General features: G+C 36.6%; 1 protein-coding gene across 6 annotated transcripts in view; it reads left to right on the top strand.

Annotated features, from left to right (window-relative positions):
- Positions 1–23,823, top strand: part of TAB2 (TGF-beta activated kinase 1 (MAP3K7) binding protein 2) — a 93,961-nt gene that overhangs the window by 57,845 nt on the left and 12,293 nt on the right. For all 6 annotated transcript variants that reach the window (XM_030809814.1, XM_030809817.1, XM_030809816.1 and 3 more), the window contains 4 exons: positions 2,674–4,174; positions 22,225–22,385; positions 22,591–22,684; positions 23,732–23,812. In XM_030809814.1, the coding sequence (XP_030665674.1) occupies positions 2,674–4,174; positions 22,225–22,385; positions 22,591–22,684; positions 23,732–23,812 (1,837 nt within the window). The remainder of the gene's footprint in view (positions 1–2,673; positions 4,175–22,224; positions 22,386–22,590; positions 22,685–23,731; positions 23,813–23,823) is intronic.

A 23,823-nucleotide genomic window follows, 5' to 3' on the forward strand; every position in this document is an offset into this window, starting at 1 on the left:
AGGGGAGGGGCTGCTTATTAGAAGAAACCTAAAAGGCTTATCAGCCAAATGAAATATGTAGGCCTTATTTAGATCCTGATTTAAACTAACTGTACAAAGACATTTTTATGCTTTAATTTAGTGCTATTTGAATATTAGGTGATGCTAAGAATTATTGATAATTTTAAGGTATGATCATGGCATTGTGGTTATGTTTTTAAGTCCCTGTCTCTTACAGTACATATTGAAGTATTTACAAATGAAAACGAGTTAATGTCTGAGACTTCATCTGGTTTGGGAGGGGGAGTAGCTGAGGCATATACATCAGACCAACAAAGATGGGTGATAAGTATGTGGGAGTTTATCATATTTCCTCTCTCTTTTGTATATATATAAATTTTCTAAAATAAAAATTTTAATAAAAAGTACATTTCCTTTTGTCCTAATGTAACCTTATAAAACCCCTGTAAGTTCTTTTATGTTTTGCTGTTAAGAAAGTAATGTCTGTAGAGTGTAAATAATTTGAGTGCACATAAATTATGGCATAGCTGAGCTAGAATATTGCTTTTTGATATGAACATATTGAATAGTTACAGAGATTACAGAGGATTAAAGGAATTTTTGAGCACTCAAGAGAATTAAAGAGGAAGGCTAAATATGAGTATCAAGCTTTTACAAAGGAAATGTGGAATTGGATTTGGTAAGGAATGTAAATTTTAAATTGAGAATGATGACAGAGAGGAGGTGAGAGAAAGATAAAGTCTCTGGGCTTTGGCTTAGAAGGAAGAAGAATTTACTTGGAATGACAATAAATTTAACTTAAAGCAAAAAGCTCCAATCAGGTTTGGCAAAAGATACGATCTAATTATAATAGGAATCGTTGATAAAGATTGTGATCAGTTTTTCAAGTTTATTTGAAAAATTAATATATATCAATTCAGAGTTATTAGTAGGATAAAAGGATTTTTCTACCATGAGAGATTTAAGTTGTTGGTTTTAGGAAAGGGGAAGTCAAACCTTGCTCACTATCCTTTTATATTACCTGTTGAAACAATGTGAACTGTCATTTCCTTAACAAGGCATCAAGATGCCTTTTTAGTCCACTTTTTTCTTAATATGATTTTATCTCATATCAAACTGCCTGTGGACATTTTAACTTGGTTATTCATCTTTCTTAAGTCTAAAACTCTCCTTTCTGTCAGATTCTTAATCTTCCAGGCTTATTTGAATTATTTCTCTCTTGTGGCCAAATTGTGTTAACAATTTGTATTATTTTAAAATTTATTTCCATTATCAAACTCTCGTTACTTTATGCCTTCTAACTGGTCATCTTGCCAAAGGTTTTTCATCTTTTTATTCATCTTAAGTATCAATAGACTTCTCTTCCCTGAATACCCTTTGTCTTTACTTCTCTGTTCATCCACTTTCAGTAGCTCTCCTCATTGCTTATAATACAGTCAAACTCTAGTGTGACTCGTTTTTCAAAACTCCTTCGTTATTTAATTCCAATCTGCTTTTGCAACAATTTGTTCAACAATATTTTCAATACAAATCTTTAGCTCCAGCCAGATCTGTTCCAGCCATCTTGTTTGGAACATGCTTTTACTTAACTCTCACCTTTATGTTCTTCTTTACTCGTGCCATTGTCTTCACCAAGAATTGTTGTTGTTGTTGTTGTTGTTCAAGTTCTACATATTCTATGAAAACCATCAGGCCATACCTTCCTCATTAACCCAGTCCTTTCTTCAGTAGTCTACTATATTAATTCTCTGTTGAACTTCATTACCACTTAATATTTGGCATGTACTCATGTTACCTTTTCAGAAATCTGTGGTTTGTCTCCCTTTCTAGGGGAAAAGTTTGGTTTTATATGTCTTTGATTCTTCCACAGGCTCACAGTGCTATGCATATAGTATGTGTTTGGCAAACATTTTTGTGGATGATTTATGACTACTGGTTAGTCAGTGTCTTTTGAGAATTCTTTAAAAACAATCTGAGGGTTTTTTTTTCCCCCTGCTCCGAAGTAGATTTTTATGATGTTATCTAAAGGCAGAGATAGGAACTAGTTCTTCTGGAGGCTACCTTGAGCCTCCAGAGAGAGAGAGAGAGAGAGAGAGAGAGATTACACAAGTTAAGAGGAAGCATGTGAAGGATTGAGATGACTGGCATGAATTTCAGAACTTTAAATGTTACAAATGTAACTTTTTAAACATTTATTAGTTTAAACAAATGTGTATAGCACTTGATACATTGTGCTATATATCAATCAAACAGTGATAGAATATTTTTCCATTTAGCTTTTTAAAAAATGTTTAATACAGTATTATATACTTAATTAAACTTAATTATAAACTTGAATAATTATATTTTGTTCAACATTAAAATTGCCTTTTTAATTAGGTTATAATTTTACTATATCTGTCTGAATCCATTTTACTCCTTTTATCCATTGTAGCTGCTAAAGTGAAACAATGATTTCATTCACTTTGTTAGTCAGGGAGAGCTTTTCCATTACATTAGTAGTGAGGATTTTTAATTCAATCATTTGCGTAAAAATACTTCTCAAATTTAAATATCCAAATATATGTTATAATTGTATTAGCCAGTCACTTGTTAATCATGTATTTGTAGAGATGCAAATATAAGCATTAGCTTCTGATTGTTAATATCAATCAATTTATTTTGTTTTCATAGAATAATAATAACCTGGATGCCTGCTGTGCTGTTCTCTCTCAGGAGAGTACAAGATATCTTTATGGTGAAGGAGACTTGAATTTTTCAGATGATTCTGGAATTTCTGGTCTACGCAATCACATGACTTCTCTCAACTTGGACTTGCAATCACAGAACATTTATCACCATGGAAGAGAAGGAAGTAGGATGAATGGAAGTAGGACTCTAACGCACAGCATTAGTGATGGACAACTTCAAGGTGGCCAGTCCAATAGTGAACTATTTCAGCAGGAGCCACAGACAGCACCAGCTCAAGTTCCTCAAGGCTTTAATGTTTTTGGAATGTCCAGTTCTTCTGGCGCTTCAAATTCAGCACCACATCTTGGATTTCACTTAGGCAGCAAAGGAACATCTAGCCTTTCTCAACAAACTCCCAGATTTAATCCCATTATGGTAACTTTAGCCCCAAATATCCAGACTGGTCGTAATACTCCTACATCTTTGCACATACATGGTGTACCTCCACCTGTACTTAACAGTCCACAGGGAAATTCTATCTATATTAGGCCTTACATTACAACTCCTGGTGGTACAACTCGACAGACACAACAGCATTCTGGCTGGGTATCTCAGTTTAATCCCATGAACCCTCAGCAAGTTTATCAACCTTCACAGCCTGGTCCCTGGACTACTTGTCCTGCATCTAATCCTCTGTCACATACCTCATCTCAACAGCCAAATCAGCAAGGCCACCAGACCTCTCATGTCTACATGCCAATCAGTTCACCTACTACTTCACAACCACCAACCATTCATTCATCTGGTAGCTCACAGTCTTCTGCCCATAGCCAATATAACATTCAGAATATTTCAACAGGACCTCGAAAAAACCAGATTGAAATCAAACTTGAACCCCCACAAAGAAATAATTCTTCAAAACTGCGTTCTTCTGGACCTCGAACCGCCAGCACTTCCTCTTCAGTCAACAGCCAGACCTTAAACAGAAATCAGCCCACTGTTTACATAGCTGCCAGCCCCCCAAATACGGATGAGCTGATGTCCCGTAGTCAACCTAAGGTCTATATTTCAGCTAATGCCACCACAGGAGATGAACAGGTCATGCGGAATCAGCCCACACTCTTCATATCCACAAACTCTGGAGCATCTGCTGCCTCTAGGAACATGTCTGGGCAAGTGAGCATGGGTCCTGCCTTTATTCATCACCATCCTCCCAAAAGTCGAGCAATAGGCACTAACTCTGCAACCTCTCCTCGAGTGGTAGTCACTCAGCCCAATACGAAATACACTTTCAAAATTACAGTTTCTCCCAATAAGCCCCCTGCAGTTTCACCAGGGGTGGTGTCCCCTACCTTTGAACTTACAAATCTTCTAAATCATCCTGATCATTATGTAGAAACCGAGAATATTCAGCACCTCACGGACCCTACGTTAGCACATGTGGATAGAATAAGTGAAACACGGAAACTGAGTATGGGATCTGATGATGCTGCCTACACACAAGGTAATATGAATACTAAAGGTGGGATGGTTTTCCATGCTGGGCTTGTTGGTGTACATTTGATTTCACAACAGAAATGGATGTTAGCATTATTATTTCATTGTTTAAATATTGCCCCAAATGATGTTATTGTAACATTTGAGAGTATTATATATATATACATTTTAATTTTAATTTTATTTCATTATTATAAAACTGGAAGTTTGAGTAATTGGGTTATCACCTCTTCAGAGTAACCGGATCTGGTTGGTTGGTTTGTTAATGTTTATAACACTTTCTTTTCAGTTAATCTTATACCTGTGGTGATGCTGACTTTCTCTTTAAATTTTCTGTAAATAAAAATTCCTAGAAATACGTTTTAATAAGCGACTAGTTGACTCTCTTCACTAATATGGTAAATTTGCCTTCTTTGACCAGATATTTGAAGAATAAGTAATTCTTGGCCGGGATTGGTGGCTCACACCTGTAATTCCAGTGCTTTGGGAGGCCAAGATGGGAGGATCATTTGAGCCCAGGAGTTTGAGACCAGCTGGGGCAACATAGGGAGACTCCGTCTCTACAAAAGGTTTTGAAATTATGCAGGCATGGTGCCACACACCTGTAGTCCCAGTTACTCGGTAGACTGAGGTAGGAGGATTGCTTGAGCCCAGGAGTCCAAAGGTTACAGTGAGCTATGACCATACCACTCTGCCGCAGCCTGGGCAACAGAGTGAGACCCTTCTCTGGGGTGGGGGGAAATTCTTCATTTTTCTAATACAACATTTTAGTCTTATTTTATATTAAGTCTATTGCTGCGTAAGTATTAGAATAATTTACCTCAAAGAGAAGTTTGAATCTTGTTCCTGATATTTGTCCCCTTCATTCTCCCTTAAATGTTGGTTAATATATTTCTTTTTATATGGAATTATAAGGACATTACTTTCAAATCTATTTCAATTGATTATCCTTTTCTGAAATAGACTATTTGATATTGGCATACTACATTATGTCTGTATTAATTCAAATAGAGAAATTTCTGTCATATGTTTTATCTAACCTCAAGTTATATAATTTTCAGTAGGACTGTTAAATAAATTCATTTAGATAAGAAGGTGGAGGTTATTCATTTTCTTGAATATTTATGCGGGTTTGTAGATGAACTGAGTCTTTTAGAGTAAGGGCATATCTTAGTCATATATGTATCTGCAGTGAATCATTTCATGTATCAGCTGTAGGTTGGAAAATACTATAACATCACCCTCAGGCAGCATGCAGCCCCTACTATCACTAATAACCTCATCCTTTTTTACATTTCTGGTATAGTGATTTTACTGCTGAGTCTCTTAGGGGGTCCTAATTGCTTTGCCTTATTTTATGTTTTAAACAGCTACACTAGTGATTCTTAATCCAAGCTGGGTTGTAGTCCTTTCAAGTTCCATTATCATTCATGGAGCTTTAAAAAATCAGCTGGGCGCAGTGGCACCCGCCTGTAGTCCCAGCTTCTCAGAAGCTAAAGTGGGAGGACTGTTTGAGCCCAGAAGTTTGAGGTTGCAGGGCACCACTGCACTCCAGCGTGGGCAACATATCGAGACCCCTATCTCAAAAATAAAGTACCCAGGGCTCTGCCCAAACTTAAGAAAGTGAATCCTAGGTCTGCGTGTGCATGTATCTGTGTGTGTGCATATTAGGGGTGCATGAGTGATTTCAATTGCCCTAGAAATTGTGTTAAAACTTTTATTTTCCATATATCTGTGATTAACTACAAACATTTTTGTTTAGTTTCAGCAGTTTATAAATGTTATATACTATTATTTTTTCCACTTATAACTTATTTCTCCTCTTCTCCCAAAGTCATCTTCTCTTCCAGTCCTTCCATCAAAACATCAGGTTTCCTATGGTTGGATAGTTGCTGATTCTTAAGTAGCAAATTTTAATGAAGATAATTTGATAAGGGAAATTTTCAAGTAAAGTAGGCATTAATATTTAGTGATACTAAAAAGATATTCATGTTTAACTAGAATGTGAAAATAAAGTGTTTCTTAAATTTGCTATCTTCAATTCCCCTCCTCCTATCCTTTTTTTTTTTTTTTTTTTTTTTTGAGACAGGGTCTCGCTCTTTCGTCCAAATTGGAGTGCAGTGGCATGTTCACGGCTCACTTCAGCCTCAACCTCCTGGGCTCAAGTGATCCTCCCACTTTAGCCTCCCTGGTAACTGGACTACAGGTACACACCACCACATCCAGCTAACTTTTTGTATTTTTTTGCAGACAAGGTCTCCCTATGTTGCCCAGGCTGGTCTTGAACCCCTGGGCTCAAGAGATCTGCCTGTCTCAGTCTCCCAAAGTGCTAGGATTACAGGCATGACCTCCACACCTGGCCTGTGACTTCTTACTTCCCCCATCATCACTACTATGGTCTCAACAATCATCACCTTTCAAATGGATTATTGCACTGACCTACCTGTTCTCGTCCTTGCCTCCTTGCAGTCTTCTTTCAACTCAGCATCCGGGGAGATACTGTTAAAAACATGCATCAGATCATATCACTTCTCTGCACATGATCACTATCTGTTGCACTCAGAGTAAAAGCTATGAAGCCCTACAGGACGAGCAGCTTCTCCCCCCAGCTCTTTTCCTTTTGCTTACCACCTGCTCACTGTGTTCCAGCCCTCCTGGCCTTCTTACTCTCTTCCTTAAACATAAAAGGCAAACCTTATGGCCCTTTTACTTGCACTAGTATTATTTTTTAGATTAAAACATTGAAGAACAGATAGGTTAAGTAACTTGTCAAAGGACAAGCGGCAGAGTCAAAATTCTAACTAGAGGCTGGGCACGGTGGCTCACGCCTATAGTCCCAGCACTTTGGGAGGCCGAGATGGGTGGATCACAAGGTCAGGAGTTCAAGACCAGCCTGGCCAACAGGGTGAAACCCCATCTCTACTAAAAATATAAAAATTAGCGGGGCGTGGCGGCAGACGCCTGTAATCCCAGCTGCTGGAGAGGCTGAGGCAGGAGAATCACTTGAGCCCAGGAGGCAGAGGTTGCAGTGAGCCGAGATCACGCCATTGCACTCCAGCCTGGGCGACAGCAAGACTTTGTCTAAAGGAAAAAAAAAAAAATTCTAACTAGGAAGTTAGCGAAGCCCACAATCTTAACCACTACGATATAATGTCTTTCTTTCCAGATTTTCATAATAAACCCTCTGAAAAGATATTTCAAGTGTATCTTGTAGCTTCACTTACAGCCCATGGTACAACACTGTGGGGGCCACATGTGCCTCAATTTGAGAGGATGTAGCTAAAAAACCATTAATTTAAAAAAAAAGGCAACCATAGGGAAAGATAACACAGTAAATAGATAATAACAGGTAGAAATAACTTGAGGCTGGGCATGGTGGCTCACGCCTGAAATTCCAGCACTTTGGAAGACCGAGACGGGTGGATCACAAGGTCAAAAGATCAAGACCATCCTGGCCAACATGGTGAAACAACATGGTCTGTACTAAAAATACAAAAATTAGCTGGGTGTGGTGGCATGCACCTGTAGTCCTAGCTTCTCAGGAGGCTGAGGCAGAATTGCTTGAACCTGGGAGGCAGTGGTTGCAGTGAGCCAAGTTCGCACCACTGCACTTCAGCCTGGCAACACAGACTCCGTCTCAAAAAAAAAAAAACTCCAAACAATAAAGTAACACCCTGGATAGAAGTAGAGAGCACTTTCGGAGGACACCTGAAAGTAAAAATAAAAAAACTTTCTGATGAGAAAAGTCTCTGGTTTGAGAGCTTAAATTAAAGCCTACCAAGAAAGCAGGTTTCTCCAGAATCTGCCACTCAAATTGCTTAACAGCCTTCAGACAGCTCTAACAACCTTGATAATCACCTCCTTTACACATACCTATATACATACAGAATTTTATAACATCTGTTTGACTACATAGTTTTGCATTATCTGTGTGTGCACACTGTTTTGGGGTTGGTACTGTTCTCCAACTTTTCTTCTCCTTGTTTCTGTTTACTGTGGAACTGGTATTGATCCAGATTGATCTATCACCCAGTGACAGTCTTTTTTTTCTGAGATGGAGTCTCACTGTCATCCAGGCTGGAGTGCAGTAGCGCAATCTCGGCTCACTGCAACCTTCACCTCCCGGATTCAAGCAATTCCCCTGCCACAGCCTCCTGGGTAGCTGGGATTACAGGTGCATGCCACCACACCCAGCTAGTTTTTGTATTTTTAGTAGAGACGTGGTTTCACCTTGTTGGCCAGGCTGGTCTCGAACTCCTGACCTCAGGCGATCCGCCCACCTCAGCCTCCCAAAGTGCTGGGGTTACAGATGTGAGCCACCGTGCCTGGCTCAGTGACACAATCTTGATCTAGTGTTTCACTTAATTCAAGACAAAGGAGGCCTTTGCTGGAAAATGCATCTTTTCTGCTTTTACCCTACATAGTTCACAGACACTCTGTGCAGTTACTAAACGGGGTGGACTGAGTAATCCTGATCTTTAAGCAAGGATCTTTTCTAAACTCTGAGTGGTATGGGTAAGAAAAAGAAAAGAAATATCTCTGTCTACTGCAGTGAAACTGATTTTTCTAATGCTCCTGGAAATACTGTTTTAGAGTAGAAAAATTAAGTGGAGCCAGGCACTAGAATCAATAGGAAAATATTTTTTCCAAATTGAGAAAGGAACATACATACATATATAAATTTGGTAGCCAAAATGCATTTTTTCTTTTTTCTTTTAATCTACCATTTGAAATCTAAAATACTGTGATAAAAACTGTCAAAAGTGAAAATTTCTGTTTATGAAAGGTATATTGTTTGATACACCCTCTACTATAGAGTGATCAGAAACAAAAGAAGTAAATTAATGAAACATCAAACCCCACTCATCTCAGCACTAAGTCTGTCAGCACCACCATCCTTCCTAAAGGAAATAAATTAAACTTGATTCCTTAAAGTACTACAGGAATCAGGGACAAAAGTGGAAAGAACAAATTAAGGTTGGAGAGAAATTTTCAGTTTAAAGTTTATAGGTATGAAGAAAATTCTTATTTTACCCATTAAAAACAAATACAGAAGTGAAATTTTCTTACTGGTAGTCAGTGGTCACATATAGCTACATTTTTTTCCCCTTAAGTCATACCACGCAACTCTAGCTTCCAAAAAATGTTGAAAACTATCATTCAGCATATTCTGAGACATTCTAGTGTCTTCATAGTGGTATACCTGCTATAACACTGGCAACTTCTATAGGTATGAAGGACAAAGCATTCCAACAAATTTTCATGGTGGAGAGAAAAAGGCCTACTTTCCTATTTTGTTACAGAAGCCAGAAACTCTTAAAAAACTAACATTGCTGCCAAATACAATTTCCACAGAACTCCATCTGTGGTATTGACTTAGCTGGTAAACTGTTTTTATTATTTAAAGAAAAAAAATTACATATATAAAATCATAAATATTTTTAATGATACTTTAATATGGTTTTTCCTCAGTTATGTTTAAAGTCCTACCATAGTGTTAAGCAGTAGTCTTGACTTTGAACCTAAAATAGAAATACAAGTAAGAAAAATTATGAGTTGAAAATTAGCTTCTTGGACTTTGTGTTTCTCATTCCTTACCATTTTTCACTAGTGCATCTATCCAAATCACAACGCATTTCTTTTTAACGAGATTTAATAAAAAATGTTTATTGTGGGACAAATTCAGTGAGCAAGATACTCTTTTCAAAAGGAAGTATAATTTTACTTAGTTCAGATTCTAAAACTTGTACTTTGTTTAACTTTATGTATCTTTTGATTGGAAATGTCTTTTTGTTCTTTGTTGACATTGAAATCACATTATTAAATAAAAGCCTAGTGCAGTAGCATGTGCCTGTAGTTCCAGCTACTCGGGAGTCTGAGGCAGGAAGACTGCTTGAGTGCAGGAGTTCAAGACCAGCCAGGACAATGTAGCAAGACTTTGTCTCTAAAATAACAATAGTAAACTCAGTAATTAAGATTAGTTGACATTGGACCACTCACAGAATATTTTTTTCAAATTAGCCCTACTACTTGTAGGTTCCTCCCAGTCTTAAGACTAAATACCTTTTTAATTTGGGTAAATGTCAGAATTGGAAGAGACTTTAAAGGGCATGAAGAATTCTACTCCAAAGGTTATCCAGTCCACGTACCCAGCCAGCCTATCAAGTGTAAGTCCATTCTGTACTTTAAATTCTTATGAGACACAAACTGCCTCCTAAGGTAGCATATTCTGGTTTTGGAGAGCTCTACCTACTAGCTGGTTATTTCTTACATTAAATTAATACCTTTAAAAAGTATTATGAAAATAACACAGTAAAAGAAATTTTAAAAAACAGAAATGCAATAAAAATGTGTCTCCTTTCAACCTTTGACCTGTCACTTCCTCCAGCTTTTCCCTTATTTAACTGTGAGAGGTATTCTCCATTAGCAGTTACTTATCCCCTTCCCATTATATTCACTCAATCCTCTTGCCATTATATTCCCCTTCCAATTACATTCATTTCCTTTATATTCACATACACATACGTGTGTGTATATATGTGTATACACACACTGTTCTTAAAGCAGGAACACACTATACACATGGGTCTGTGAACACGTGGGATTATATAATATGTACATATTCTACAATATGTCTGACATTCACTAAATGTGAGAACAGTACACTTTTTTAAAATGTATTAAGTTATGTAAACCTATTCTTTAAATTTTTTAAATGTTTAGTCATTATTTTAACAGCTTTATTGAGATATAGTTAATATACAGTGCAGTTGACTTATAGTGTACGTCAATTTTTAGTTTATTCACTGATATGTGCAACCATCACCCAGCCAGTAGAACACTTTCATCTCCTCTACAGGAAACCTCATATCCTGTAAGCTATCACCTCCCTATCCCATTACCCCCCACCCTCAGCACTAGGCAACCACTAATCTACTTTCTTTCTGGATAAATTTACATATTCTGGACACCTGATATAAAATGGAATCTGATCTTTCATGACTCATCTATGGTGTAGCAACATGTTCTTTCCTTTTTATGGCCAAATACACCATTATATAAATACACTGCATTTCGTTTATTCATTCATCAGTTAATAGACATTTTGTTTTTTTTCCACCTTTTCAGCAGTGGAATTGTTGCCATACTGTTTTCCAAAGTGATTTATATTCTCACCAGCTGTGTGTGAGGGTTTTCATTTCTCCACATTTTCAACAACGCTTTTATCTGACTTTGTGTTAGTTGCCATCCTAGTGGCTGCAAAGTATTTCATTGTGATTTTGATTTGCATTTCCCTATTGGCTAATGATGTCAAGCATCATTTCATGTGCTTACTGGCCATTTGCATATTTTCTTTGGAGAAATGCCTATTCATATCCTTTGCCTACTTTTAGGTTATTCATCTTTATTGTCAAGTTGTATGAGTTCTCTGTATATTCTAGAAATAAGTCCCTTTCATGATTTGCAATTTTCTCCCATTCTGTGTATTGTCTTTTCACTTTCTTGATGGTGTCTTTTAAGCACAAGTTTTTTATTTGGCTGAAGTCCAAACTCTATGTATTTTTTCTTTTATTGCTCTTGTTTTTGGTGTCCTAAGAAACAGTTTCTAACTCTGAGGTGAGATCATGAAGATTTACCCCTAGCTTTTCTCCTAAGAGTTATATAATATTAGTTCTTATATTCTAGTCTTTGATCTTTCATCCATTCTGATGCAATTTCTATATCATGGCATGAAGTACAGATCCAACTTCATTCTTTTGCATGTGGCTATCCAAGTATCCCAGCACCATTTGTTGAAAAGACTTTTTCTCCTCATTGAGTGATTTTGGCACCCCTGTAAAAAACCAGTTGACCATAAACGTGTGGGTTCATTTCTGGACTCTCAGTTCTTTTCCATTGTTCTATATGTTCTTTATGCCAATACCATATGGTCTTAATTACTATAATTATTTTATTATTAAATTGGGACATGTGAGTTCTCCTGCTTGGTTCTTTTTCAAGATAGGCTCGGCTGTTTAGAGTCTTTTGAAATTCTAAGTAAATTTTAGAATCAGTTTGTCAATTTCTACATAGAAGTCAACTGGAATTCTGATAGGAATTGCATTAAAATATTTTCCTATGTAACTTGATTTTTTAAAAAACTGAAAACAGAACTAAAGGGTATATAATGAAAAATTCCCCTCACTAGAGATAACTAGTTTCTCAAACAGTTCATTTTGTATTCTTCTAGGATTATGTCTCTTTTTTTGTCTTTATCTCTTTGAGAGAATTCCATGTCAGCAGGATCTGCTTTTTAAGAAATGGCTGCATAGTATTGTGTACCATAATATCTAACCAGTCCATTCTTGATAGACCTTAAGTAGTTGCTAATCTTGTTTTTATGAACAGTGCTGCAATAAAAATCCTTGTGTACACATAGTTGTACCCATGTCCAAGTATCTTGGCAGACTGTGAGATTACTAGGAGTGAAACTGCTGTGTCCAAGGATATATGTGTTTTTAATTTTGATAGATGTATCATTTAGGCTTGGTTACGTTGCAGTAACAAACCATGTCTTAAAAACAACAAAGATTTATGTCTAGCTCACATTTCCTGTCCCATATAGATTAGCTGGTGGCCTCTGTTCTCCATCACCCTCACCAAGGGACCCAGGTTAAGGGAAGCTCCATCTCTGTGCTTCCATGACCAAGGAAACATAGCAGCGGCTCCTTAAGCCTCTGCCTCAACTTGAGCATGTTACTCTGTAGCTAAAACAAAGCACACAGCCACACCTAATTCAGCAGGAACAGGGAGGCACAGTTCTACCACACACCTGGGAGACAGAGAGCCAGAAGAATGTGGGGAAGGACACTAATGACTGCCAATAAATGTTACCAATTTCAGTTTTGAGGCTCTCTCTAAAGAGATTTTACCAGTTTATACTCCCATACTTATAAATGGGGAACATTTTGGGTAACATTTATAAGAATATTCTTTCCTCCTTCCCTTCCCCACTCATCATATTTTGTAGGTGGTTGAAAAAAGTATATCTAGTCAGTTTAATAGGTAAAAATATATTGTTGCTTTGGGTTATTTAAATTTTCATCTTTTCTTGGGAGCTTAATTTGCATATTTAAATACGATTGAGGTTGAACATCTTTTCATGTGTTCTTTTTCCAGCCATTTGTATTTCTTACCTTATGAACTTGCCTATTTCTGTAAAATGCCTAGTCTATTCTTTCTACTTTGTTACTACCTTTTACTTAGTCAATAAAATTTGTCTGCCTTATAAATTTTTTACTTTTACATATTCAGACTTATCAGAATTTACTCTTATGGCTTCTGGGTTTTGTGTCTTATTTAGAAAGCCTTTCCATATTCCAAGATTTTGAAAAAAGAATAACAGAAATCTTTTTTTTTTTTTTTTTTTTTTTTTTTTTTTGAGATCGAGTCTCGCTCTGTCACCCAGGTTGGAGTGCAGTGGTGCAATGTCGGCTCACTGCAACCTCCACCTCCCGGATTCATGCAATTCCCCTGCCTCAGCCTCCCCAGTAGCTGGGACTACAGGCATGCGCCACCACGCCTGGCTAATTTTTGTATTTTTAGTAGAGACGGGGTTTCACCATGTTGGCCAGGATGGTCTCAATCTCTTGACCTTATAATCCACCTGCCTTGGCCTCCCAAAGTGCTGAGATTACAGCTGTGAGCCACTGCACCCAGCCCCAGAAATCTTACGGTATATTTTCTCTTTAGTATTACCTTGAAACCATATTGAACTGGTCTCATGGTATCTCTTCAAAACTTGAACATATCCTCTTTTAAAGTGTAAACCTGGCCAGGCATGGTGGCTCATGCCTGTAATCCCAGCACTTTGGGAGCCCAAGGCGGGTAGATCACCTGAGGTTGGGAGTTCGAGACCAGCCTGACCAACATGGAGAAACCCCATCTTTACTAAAAATACAAAATTAGCTGGGCATGGTGGCACATACCTGTAATCCCAGCTACTGGGGAGGCTGAGGCAGGAGAATCGCTTGAACCTGGGAGGTGGAGGTTTCGATGAGCCGAGATCATGCCATTGCACTCCAGCCTGGGCAACAAGAGTGAAACTCTGTGTCAAAAAAAAAAAAAAAAAAAGATAGAAACCTTTCTAAGCCATAAACGTTCCCACATCGCATAATGATTCATCCAGTTATATTGTTTTGAGGCTCTTTTGGTGCCTCTAGGCCTGTTTTCATTCTGTCTAAAATAAAAGTTTTAGATTATATCTTCATGCTGTAAGATTACATGCAGAATCTTAATTATGTAAAATAAAGGCCAGCAAATTATTATCTAGCAAGAGGTCTCACCAGTTATGCTAAAATGACTAAAATTCATCTCTTAGTAAGTTCTTAAAAATAATTATAGAGATTAAGCATCATTCCTCATACTTTTGTTTTACATCTATTGCCCAAATTATGGGCCCAATTGCAGCACTTTTACAAGATCTGATTTCAAATTGCCTTTAAAAATGACAAAATAGATTAAAAGTTTGCTTTAAAGTTATAATTGCCATCTTTGAATCTTTTATGACTCAGTCACCAAATAAGTGACTATGGTAATACAGTAATATATAAAACAGATGTGATTCCTGTTGTCAACAAAGTTACAGCCTAGAAAAATCTTGATTTATTTTAGAAGCTGACATTGTACTTTCCTAGGTACAATGACTTAAGTATGACTTAGGCTTGTACCTGATTTAGACATGTAAAATTGTCATTACAGACAAAAAACAAAAAGATACCAGAAGTAAGTAACTATTAGGTTTTTCAATAGCAAAATTTTTCTTTTTTCATTTAAACAAGCCCAAAATCTTTGTATCTACAAGTCCCTAGTATATTTTCCAATGACATATGTCTTTTTTCAGTAAGCAAATTCTCATGTTTTTGTTTTTAAACTTCTGGAGAAATTTGACATTATTTACAGTAAAAAATAACTAAAATTAATAAAACTAACACCATCTGGAACTTCAAGTGTGTTTTTTAAATTTCAAAATTGAGTAACGAAGAAATTTTCTCCATTGTTCATGAGCTGACAAAAGTTGGGTAAGTACTGAGCTTTCTGTATAAGCCATTTTGAATGCTTATAGCAGTGGTTTAAGAGCGCTGGTGCTTGAATTCACTTAGTACTCACTTATTTTTAACAACAACCACAAGAGAGAGTTGCATGCTTAGATTACCTTTATCCATTAAAATTTAACTTTGAAAGAGGATTTAAAAGATACTGAATATTTTTTTCTTTACTTGTAATTCCTTCATCATCTGTTCACTGCAAAGCCCAGTCATTTATCTGTTTTCCTTGGAATTTTTAATTTTTTTTGTTGTTGTTCTCTGCCTTTATCATATCCTTTCAGCATCTCCAAGATACCATCTGTTCATTTTTCCTGGAGTCTTCTCTTCCCTGTTATAAATTAGAGTCACCATTCTTGGATCTTATATTATCTTCCATCTTGGTTTGTGCCTTCAATTTGCTAAAACATGTCTTTAAGTATTTTCCTAATGAGACTTGGGAGGTAAATTCTCTTAAGTCCTTAAATATCTGGAAATCCCCTCATATTTTTAGCTGGACATAGAATTCTTGGTTGAATATCATTTCTCCACAGAAAAATATAGTGATTTCCTTATCACTGAGGAAATCTGATGTCAGTATGATTCTTGTACCTTTGTATGTAATCTACTTTTTTTCTTTCTGGAAATTTTTAAGATCTTTCTTTGTCTTTAGTAGTCTGAAATGTTAAAATGGTATAGGGGTTTTTTTTAATCATCCTGTCCCACATTTAGTGGACTCCTCCATTTTAGAGGCTAGTGTCTCCCTTCAGCCCTGGGAAATTCTTTTCTGATCCCCACTATGGTTTCTCCATTGTCTCTTTCTAGACCTCCTCTTGTTCAGCTATTTAATGTCCTGAACGAGCTTTCTGTCTATCTCTCGTTACATCTTCAGTGTATTTCACGTCTCTGTCTTTCTTGGTTGTGTCAGTGTCAGGGGCAGGGTGTCACGGTTGCCCAGGCTGTGGAGTACAGTGGTGCTATCTCAGCTCACTGTAGCCTCGACCTCTCAGGCTCAAGTGATCCTCCCACCTCAGCATCTCGAGTAGCTGAGACTACAGGCACGCGCCACCATGCCTGGCTAATTTTTTAATTTTTTTGTAGAAACAGCATCTCCATTTGTTGCCCAGGCTGGTGAAACTCCTGGGCTGAAATGACTCTCCCTCCTAGGCCTCCGAAAGTGCTGGGATTACAGGCATGAGCTACCATACCCGGCCCCTCCTTGTCTTTCCATTCTACATTTTAGGAGATTTCCTTAAATTTTTTTCCAACTCAGATATGAAATTTTCATTTTGGCAGTGATGTTTTTAATTTCCGAGAGCTAGTTCTCTGATTCCTTTTCGAAGAAGATTGTTGTTTTATGGGTACAATAGTGTCTTAAATCTCTTAATGATATTAATCAGAATTTAAGTTCTGGTCTCTCCGCTATGTTGTCTTCACTTAATCTGGATTTAGTTTTTTTCTTTGTTTATGCAGACCTTTCACATTCATATCAGATTTTCTTCTTTTTTTTGACAGGGGGCAGGGGGGCGGGGGGGGACAGGGTCTCACTTTGTCACCCAGACTGGAGTGCAGTGGCGTGATGTCAGCTCACTGCTACATCCACCTCCCAGGTTCAAACGATTCTCCTGCCTCAGCCTCCTGAGTAGCTGAGATTACAGGCACACGCCACTACCACCTGGCTGATTTTTGTATTTTTAGTAGAGATGGGGTTTCACCATGTTGGCCAGGCTGGTCTTGAACTCCTGACCTCAAATGATCCACCTGCCTTCATATCAGATTTTCTTCAACTATGAGGTGATCCTTAAACCTACAGCTACCTTTCCTTCAGGATGGGGAGAGGTTGACTCTTCCATATACAGATAGCTAATTAAGCCTCTGTGTTCTGGCCCTTTCCTAACTCCTGCCTTCTGTTGTTACCTGCATTTTCCGAAGTCAAGGTTTCTGCAGGGCTGATGAGCTGCCATTTTGTCTACAGCAGCCTCCTTGTCCATAAGACTTCAGCTTTCTCCACTCCTTCATTCGGCTGTCATTTCATCTGCTTCTAGCCTTCCAGAAACTTGTTGACTTCTATTGTGAATTAATTGCCTTCTTTTTCTTAATTGTTGGTGGATTGTACCTTTTTCATTCAAACCTCATTTTTATGGGGTTCCAGGAGACAGAAGATTTTTTCATTTAGTAGAGGCTAATTAGAGCAAAAGTGTCTCTGCTGTTTAATTATCTACTAACATTGTTTCATAATGAGTCTAATCACATTGTTTCATAATGGACAAATATTGGGTATTGTATACTCAAGGTTAAACTTAGAGAAGAATTTCAACTTTAGCTGAATTTTTACAGTGATTTTTAGAAATTCACTTTGACCCCTTTTTTCCCCTGTAATTCATCTTTCTCAGATTCCTATCTAAAAATCTCAAACCACAAATGAAAAGTGAACTAAACACATAAAAATTCAGCCACTTAGAAGAAAAAATTGCTAAGAAATAGAGAACCACTTTCCTAGTATATTCATAGCATTTTTAGCTTGTTTATAACAGCCATACCTAGACAAGTCAACCAACCAGGTATGTCATTTCTAAGTAATATAGTCATTATAGCTCTAAAATTTTGTTTAAAGTGGAAAGAAATGCCTCATAAATAAGTTGTAAGTAATTGTAAATGGATTTGCAATATTTTACTTTAGAGCTTCAGACTAATCATAAGAGATACTTTGCCTTTACTCCCAAAGGTAAGCCACATCTTCAGCTATTGCAAAAACCCCTTTGTGAATTTCTAAGGATGCAATACTTATTCAGAAATATTATGAAGAATTTACTCTTTAACCTCAAAACACCTCACAACCATATGTGTAGCAACTGTGGCTCTTTCAAGTCTCCTAAATCATCATTGAATCAGATTTCTGCCTGCTGTTAAACTCTGTCTCCTACTAATATTGGCCTTCTGTGTATCTCTCAAACTCTATAATTTACTTTCTTGTTTTGATAGAAACATTAGGAATATGGGATTGGGGATTGCTGGTGGAGCTGTGACTGGGAGAATGCTCAACCTTATCCTGGAATGTATACTTTATGATGTATTCGTTGGAAAATAAATTAGATTTTTATTTTTATTATGATGTAATAGATTTTATGATGTATTCGTTGGAAAATAAATTATTTTTATGATTTTCCATGCAGAGTTGTATACTAGCATTTTTTCCTTTTATCGTTAAGTAAAGAACATCTTTATCTCGTATGTTTTGCCCTAAAGTCAGATTTTTTTTCTGAAATAATTATATGAAATTTTTCTAGCTGCCCTCAAGATTTTCTTTCTTTAGTTTTCAGCACTTTGACTGTGATGTGTCTAGGTGTTTTGTTTTAGCATTATTTGGTGATCTGTGGGCTTCTTAGATCTGTGATTTGTTGTATTTCATTAATGTTGGAAAATTTTTGGTCTTTATCGCCTCAGATATTTTTTCTGCCTTTTTTTCTCTTCTTTTGCCAATTACACATAGACTGATACTGTTCTGCAACTCTTAAGTTTATTTTGTTCTTTTTTTCACTTGTTTCTTGGTGTGTTCAGTTTGGGTAATTTTTGTTGTCAAGTTCACTGATTCTTCTGTGTCCAGTGTGCTAAGTCTGTCCAAGGAATTCTTTATCTCTGATAAGAATTTTTTATTTCTAGCCATATTTTTTATTTCTAGCATTTGACCCTTTCATGATTTCCACCTCTCTCCTCAAATTGTGAATCTCTTTTTTGCATGCTGTCCACCTTTTAAACTAGATCCTTTAACATATTAATCATAGTTAAATCTTTTAAGTTTTCTGTCAGGTAATTCCAGCTGCATCATCTTTGAGTATAGTTCTGTTGATCACTTTATCTCTTGATGATGAATTCCATTTTTCTCCTGCTTGTATGTCTCATAATTTTTTATTGAATGCCACACACTGTGTGTAAAGGAACAGAGGAGACTAAAGTAAATGGTATTTACATCCAGAAATGAGGACATCTCTTTTTCTTTCAGGTTGTTATTATGAGGCATTGCATCAATTTAGTCAGGAGTGGAGCTGGGTTTGGGTTTTGTTGTTGCCTTCAGTGCACCACAGTCTTCAGATACTTCCAGCAATTGACTGCTATTACCTTATGCTTCTTAGAGTAGTGCCTGAAGTGCAAGATATTTATTTTACTTGAATCCTTTTATTTTGAACCTGTCTGTGCTATGATAGATCCCCATTTTATTCAGAGTCCTTAATATGGTCAGCAAGGCTCTACATGATCTGGTAGAGGGCCAGATAGTAAATCATTTAGGATTTTGTAGGCCACATAATCTGTCACAACTATTTAATTCTGCTGTTGTAAAATGGAAACAGCCATAGACAACAAGTAAACAAATGAGCAAGGCTGTATCCAGTAAAACTTTAATGACGAAACAGGCAGTGGGCTAGATTTGGCCCATGGACCATAGTTTGCCTACCTGTTTACCCTTTGTTTAGAGTCTTTCTCTTGCTCTACTCCCTGGCCCCAATCTCTGCTACCATGGTAATGTGAGCTCCGCAAGGGCAAGGATTTTTTCCTATTTTGTTCATGGACTTCCAAAATGCCTACAACAACATCTAACACATAGACCCTCAACTTATTAAAATAATAGATAAGTTAATTATGTTTTGACTGTTTTTTATAAGCAGCATATAGCTGAGGTTTTACAATTCAGTCTACTGATCTCATCTCAACAGATACGTTTAATTAGGTTGCATTCATTGTGATTTCTAGTATATTTGGAATTATCCCTGTCGGGTTTTTGTTTTGTATTTCTTTCCTTTATCCCCTCCTTTCCTGCTATCTAGGTTTAATTAAATTTCCCCCATTTCTCCTTAGGTTCTGTCTTTTAATTTAGAAACTGCACATTCTGTTTTAACTTCCTTTAGTACAGATCCCTAAATACTGAACATGTATATTTGGCTTAGCAACATTTAAGTGTATTCTTCTTAAATACCTTCAAGACCTTAGAATACTTCACCTCTGATTTTTGCACTTCCCGTGTCTTGTTATTCTTTTCCAATATTTTATTTTCACTTTGTTTTGGACAATGTCTGCTGCTCCCCTGCCCTGCCATAGGCTTTTCCTTTGTTTTATTGTCAGACCTTTTTTTTTTTTTTTTAGATTTACCCATCTTATTCCATTCTTTTGTATTTAATGTCCTTCTTATCAAAACATATATTTAATAGTTATTTCAGCAGCTATCTGTGATTGTTGAATTTCCCCAGACTTTGTCTGGAAATACCTTTGTTCATTTGTATTCTTGGATAATTTAATTAGGTGAACAAATTATTTTATCTTCTAAAATTTGTTACTTCCTTTTTTCCCTTCAATTTTGAAACATTTTCAGCCAATATCTCTTCACATCTTGCCTCTTGTCTATTCTCTCTATTGTCTCCTTCTGGAATTCTTTTCTCTCTCTGTCTCCCCCTACCCCCCCTTGAGATGGAGTCTCACTCTGTCATCCAGGCTGGAGTGCAGTGGTGTGATCTCGGCTTAGCGCAACCTCTGCCTCCCAGGTTCAAGCAATTCTCCTGCCTCAACCTCCCAAGTAGCTGGGATTACAGGCATCCACCACCACGCCCAGCTACTTTTTGTATTTTTAGTAGAAACGAGGTTTCACCATGTTGGCCAGTCTGGTCTCGAACTCCTGACCTCAGGTGATCCACCCTTCTCGGCCTCCCCAAAGTGCTGGGGTTACAGGTGTGAGCCACCGCGCCCAGCCTGGAATTTTTTTCTTAGATGTATGTGAGACCTTTCAACTCTTTCATGTTTTCTGTCACATTATCTGTGCATTCTGGGTAACATTCTTACATCTATCTGACAGGTCACCAACTGTCTTTGTAGGTAATCTACTGTAATCTGTTTGGCTTTTTCATTTCAGTGACTTTTATTTCTAGAGGTTGTTTAAAGTTCTTTTCCAAATCTGCCTTATTTTTCTCAAGATAGAATCATCCCATGTTGTTTCTTTATAAAAAGTAGATTCAAGTATCTTCACTTCCAGTCCAGTATCCTAAAGGGTGAAATACATGTCCAGGGATAGATCACAAAAACATATACCAGTATTTGTAGTTTATTATGATTTCCCAAGTAGTTCATTCATGCTGCAAGATTGATTGCTTATTTTGTTTCTTTAAAGATCTTGGAAGATATTTTCACAAAATATAATCTGAATATACAAAAATATAAGTGGCAATTGGGATAATTTAATGTTAACATTTATGTGCATACATCAAAATGGATTCAACCCATTCTACATTCCCTTCTAAAGTATCTATAACATTTTCATATTAGAATGCTTCATTCATAGACCAAACATGACAAACTCTGAAATAAGAGAGCTTGTCCTTTCCAAGGGTAGATATGAATTAGATACAGTAAGTAGGTTAATTAAAAAGATGAAAACCTTTAGAGAAGCTGTGGCCTGAAAATGCTGTCTTCATTCATAAAGTGAATTTCTCCAAATCCTAGAAAACATTTAAAAAGTGGCATTTGTTTAAATAACAAAAACAATTTTTCAGTTAAAATTTTTGGAATTTGGCCAGGCACGGCGGCACAAGCCTCTAATCCAGCACTTTGGTAGGCCAAGGCAGGCGGATCACCTGGGGTCCAGAGTTCAAGACCAGCCTGACCAACATGGTGAAACCTCATCTCTACTAAAAATACAAAATTAGTGGGGTATGGTAGCAATTTCCCATAATCCCAGCTACTTGGGAGGCTGAGGCAGGAGAATCACTTGAACCCGGGAGGCAGAGGTTGCAATGAGCCAAGACCACACCGTTGCACTCCAGCCTGGGCAACAAGAGCAAAACTCCGTGTCAAAAAAAAAAAAAAATTGAAATTTTAAATGCCTAAACTTACAATATTTTGTTTTAATGTAGCTTTGGGATTTTTGACAAATTCTTGTTTGTTTTTCCAAGTCTGCTTAAAGGTTAGTTGATTAAAGTGGGTGGGTCCTCATGTTTACTAATATGTGTTACAGCTCTTTTGGTACACCAGAAGGCCAGAATGGAACGACTTCAAAGAGAACTTGAGATTCAAAAGAAAAAGCTGGATAAATTAAAATCTGAGGTTAATGAAATGGAAAATAATCTAACTCGAAGGCGCCTGAAAAGATCAAATTCTATATCCCAGATACCTTCTGTAAGTCTTATGTAACTATTGTGATCTCTGTGCTTGAACATGAGTGTAGGCCATCTAACATAAGTGTAATATCTCTATCTAGTTTTCTTCAGATGTTCTTAACTCTTGTTTTTCCGTCCTTACTTTCTCCTGCCAAACTCCATTCTTTATTAACTAATGACTAAGAATTCAGTGCAAATCTTACTTACATAGAATTATTTTTCAGCTTGAAGAAATGCAGCAGTTGAGAAGTTGTAATAGACAACTCCAGATTGACATTGACTGCTTAACCAAAGAAATTGATCTTTTTCAAGCCCGAGGTAAAGTTCAGTGTATTCGTAGCTGAAATTCATCGTATTTAATTCACCAGCAGTTTTCCTGTGGCTAAAAACAGACTTATCAATCATAATCTTACTGTCTCAGAATATGTGGCTTTGGAGCCAGATAGACTTTTAAGAATATATTTAAAAAGTCACCCCCATCTCAATGGCACTATCTTAACTGATAAAATATAGAAGATAATAAAAATAAGGTTTATACATTCTTTAGACAATGATAGTTTCTTATACTTGAGCTATTAATGACAAGCAATGATTTCTTATAGTAAATAATGTTTACAATTTAATTCAGTTCCATAGAGAACTAAAAGGAAATGTTATCACTTAAACCTAGTTCTGAAGTTGGATAAATAATAAAAAGATATAAAATGGAAAAGACAGGAAGGGGAAGGAATCTAACCAAAAGAGAAGTCTTTAATCACACTTGGGACTGTGTCCGAGAATCTGTTCAACTGGGAGATGATTATTTTTATTCTTTTTAAATGTTGATTAAGCTATTTATCTTTAAACATTCATAGAAAAATGCCATAATTTAACTCTAAAGAGAAAAAGTTGGTGCTGTTCTAGACACTACAATCCTTGAACTACTCTTTTTGTGTAAAATTTTAACCATTCTATTACATTAGTGCAAGGTTTTTATATTTACTTGAGGTAAAGCTGTTTTAGTTGCTTAAGTCCGTGTTTGATCATTTAAAATTACATTTTAAATTGTGAAATTTTAAGTTATTTTAACTTGCCACATAGAACAGGGGTCTACTTCTACTTCTGTTAATGTCTTACCAACATTAATTTGACTTCTTTCACAATTTACCACTTACCCATGTTTATGAGTATTACATTATACCTAAGATAATATATTTGAAATATGCTTTGAAATCTTACATGTAATTCGAGATTAGAGGGGCAAAATAAATGAAAAGCATTTCTTATAGCGTGTTTTTTTTTTTTTTAGAAAGAAATACTTGTTTTAAAAAGTAAAGTTGTTTTTGAGCTATAAGCATTGATGTATTTACTTTTTATATATTTCAGGACCACATTTTAATCCCAGCGCTATTCATAACTTTTATGACAATATTGGATTTGTAGGTCCTGTGCCACCAAAACCCAAAGGTTAGTGTATC

Source organism: Nomascus leucogenys, chromosome 3, assembly GCF_006542625.1.
Source record: "Nomascus leucogenys isolate Asia chromosome 3, Asia_NLE_v1, whole genome shotgun sequence".
Classification (NCBI taxonomy): domain Eukaryota; kingdom Metazoa; phylum Chordata; class Mammalia; order Primates; family Hylobatidae; genus Nomascus; species Nomascus leucogenys.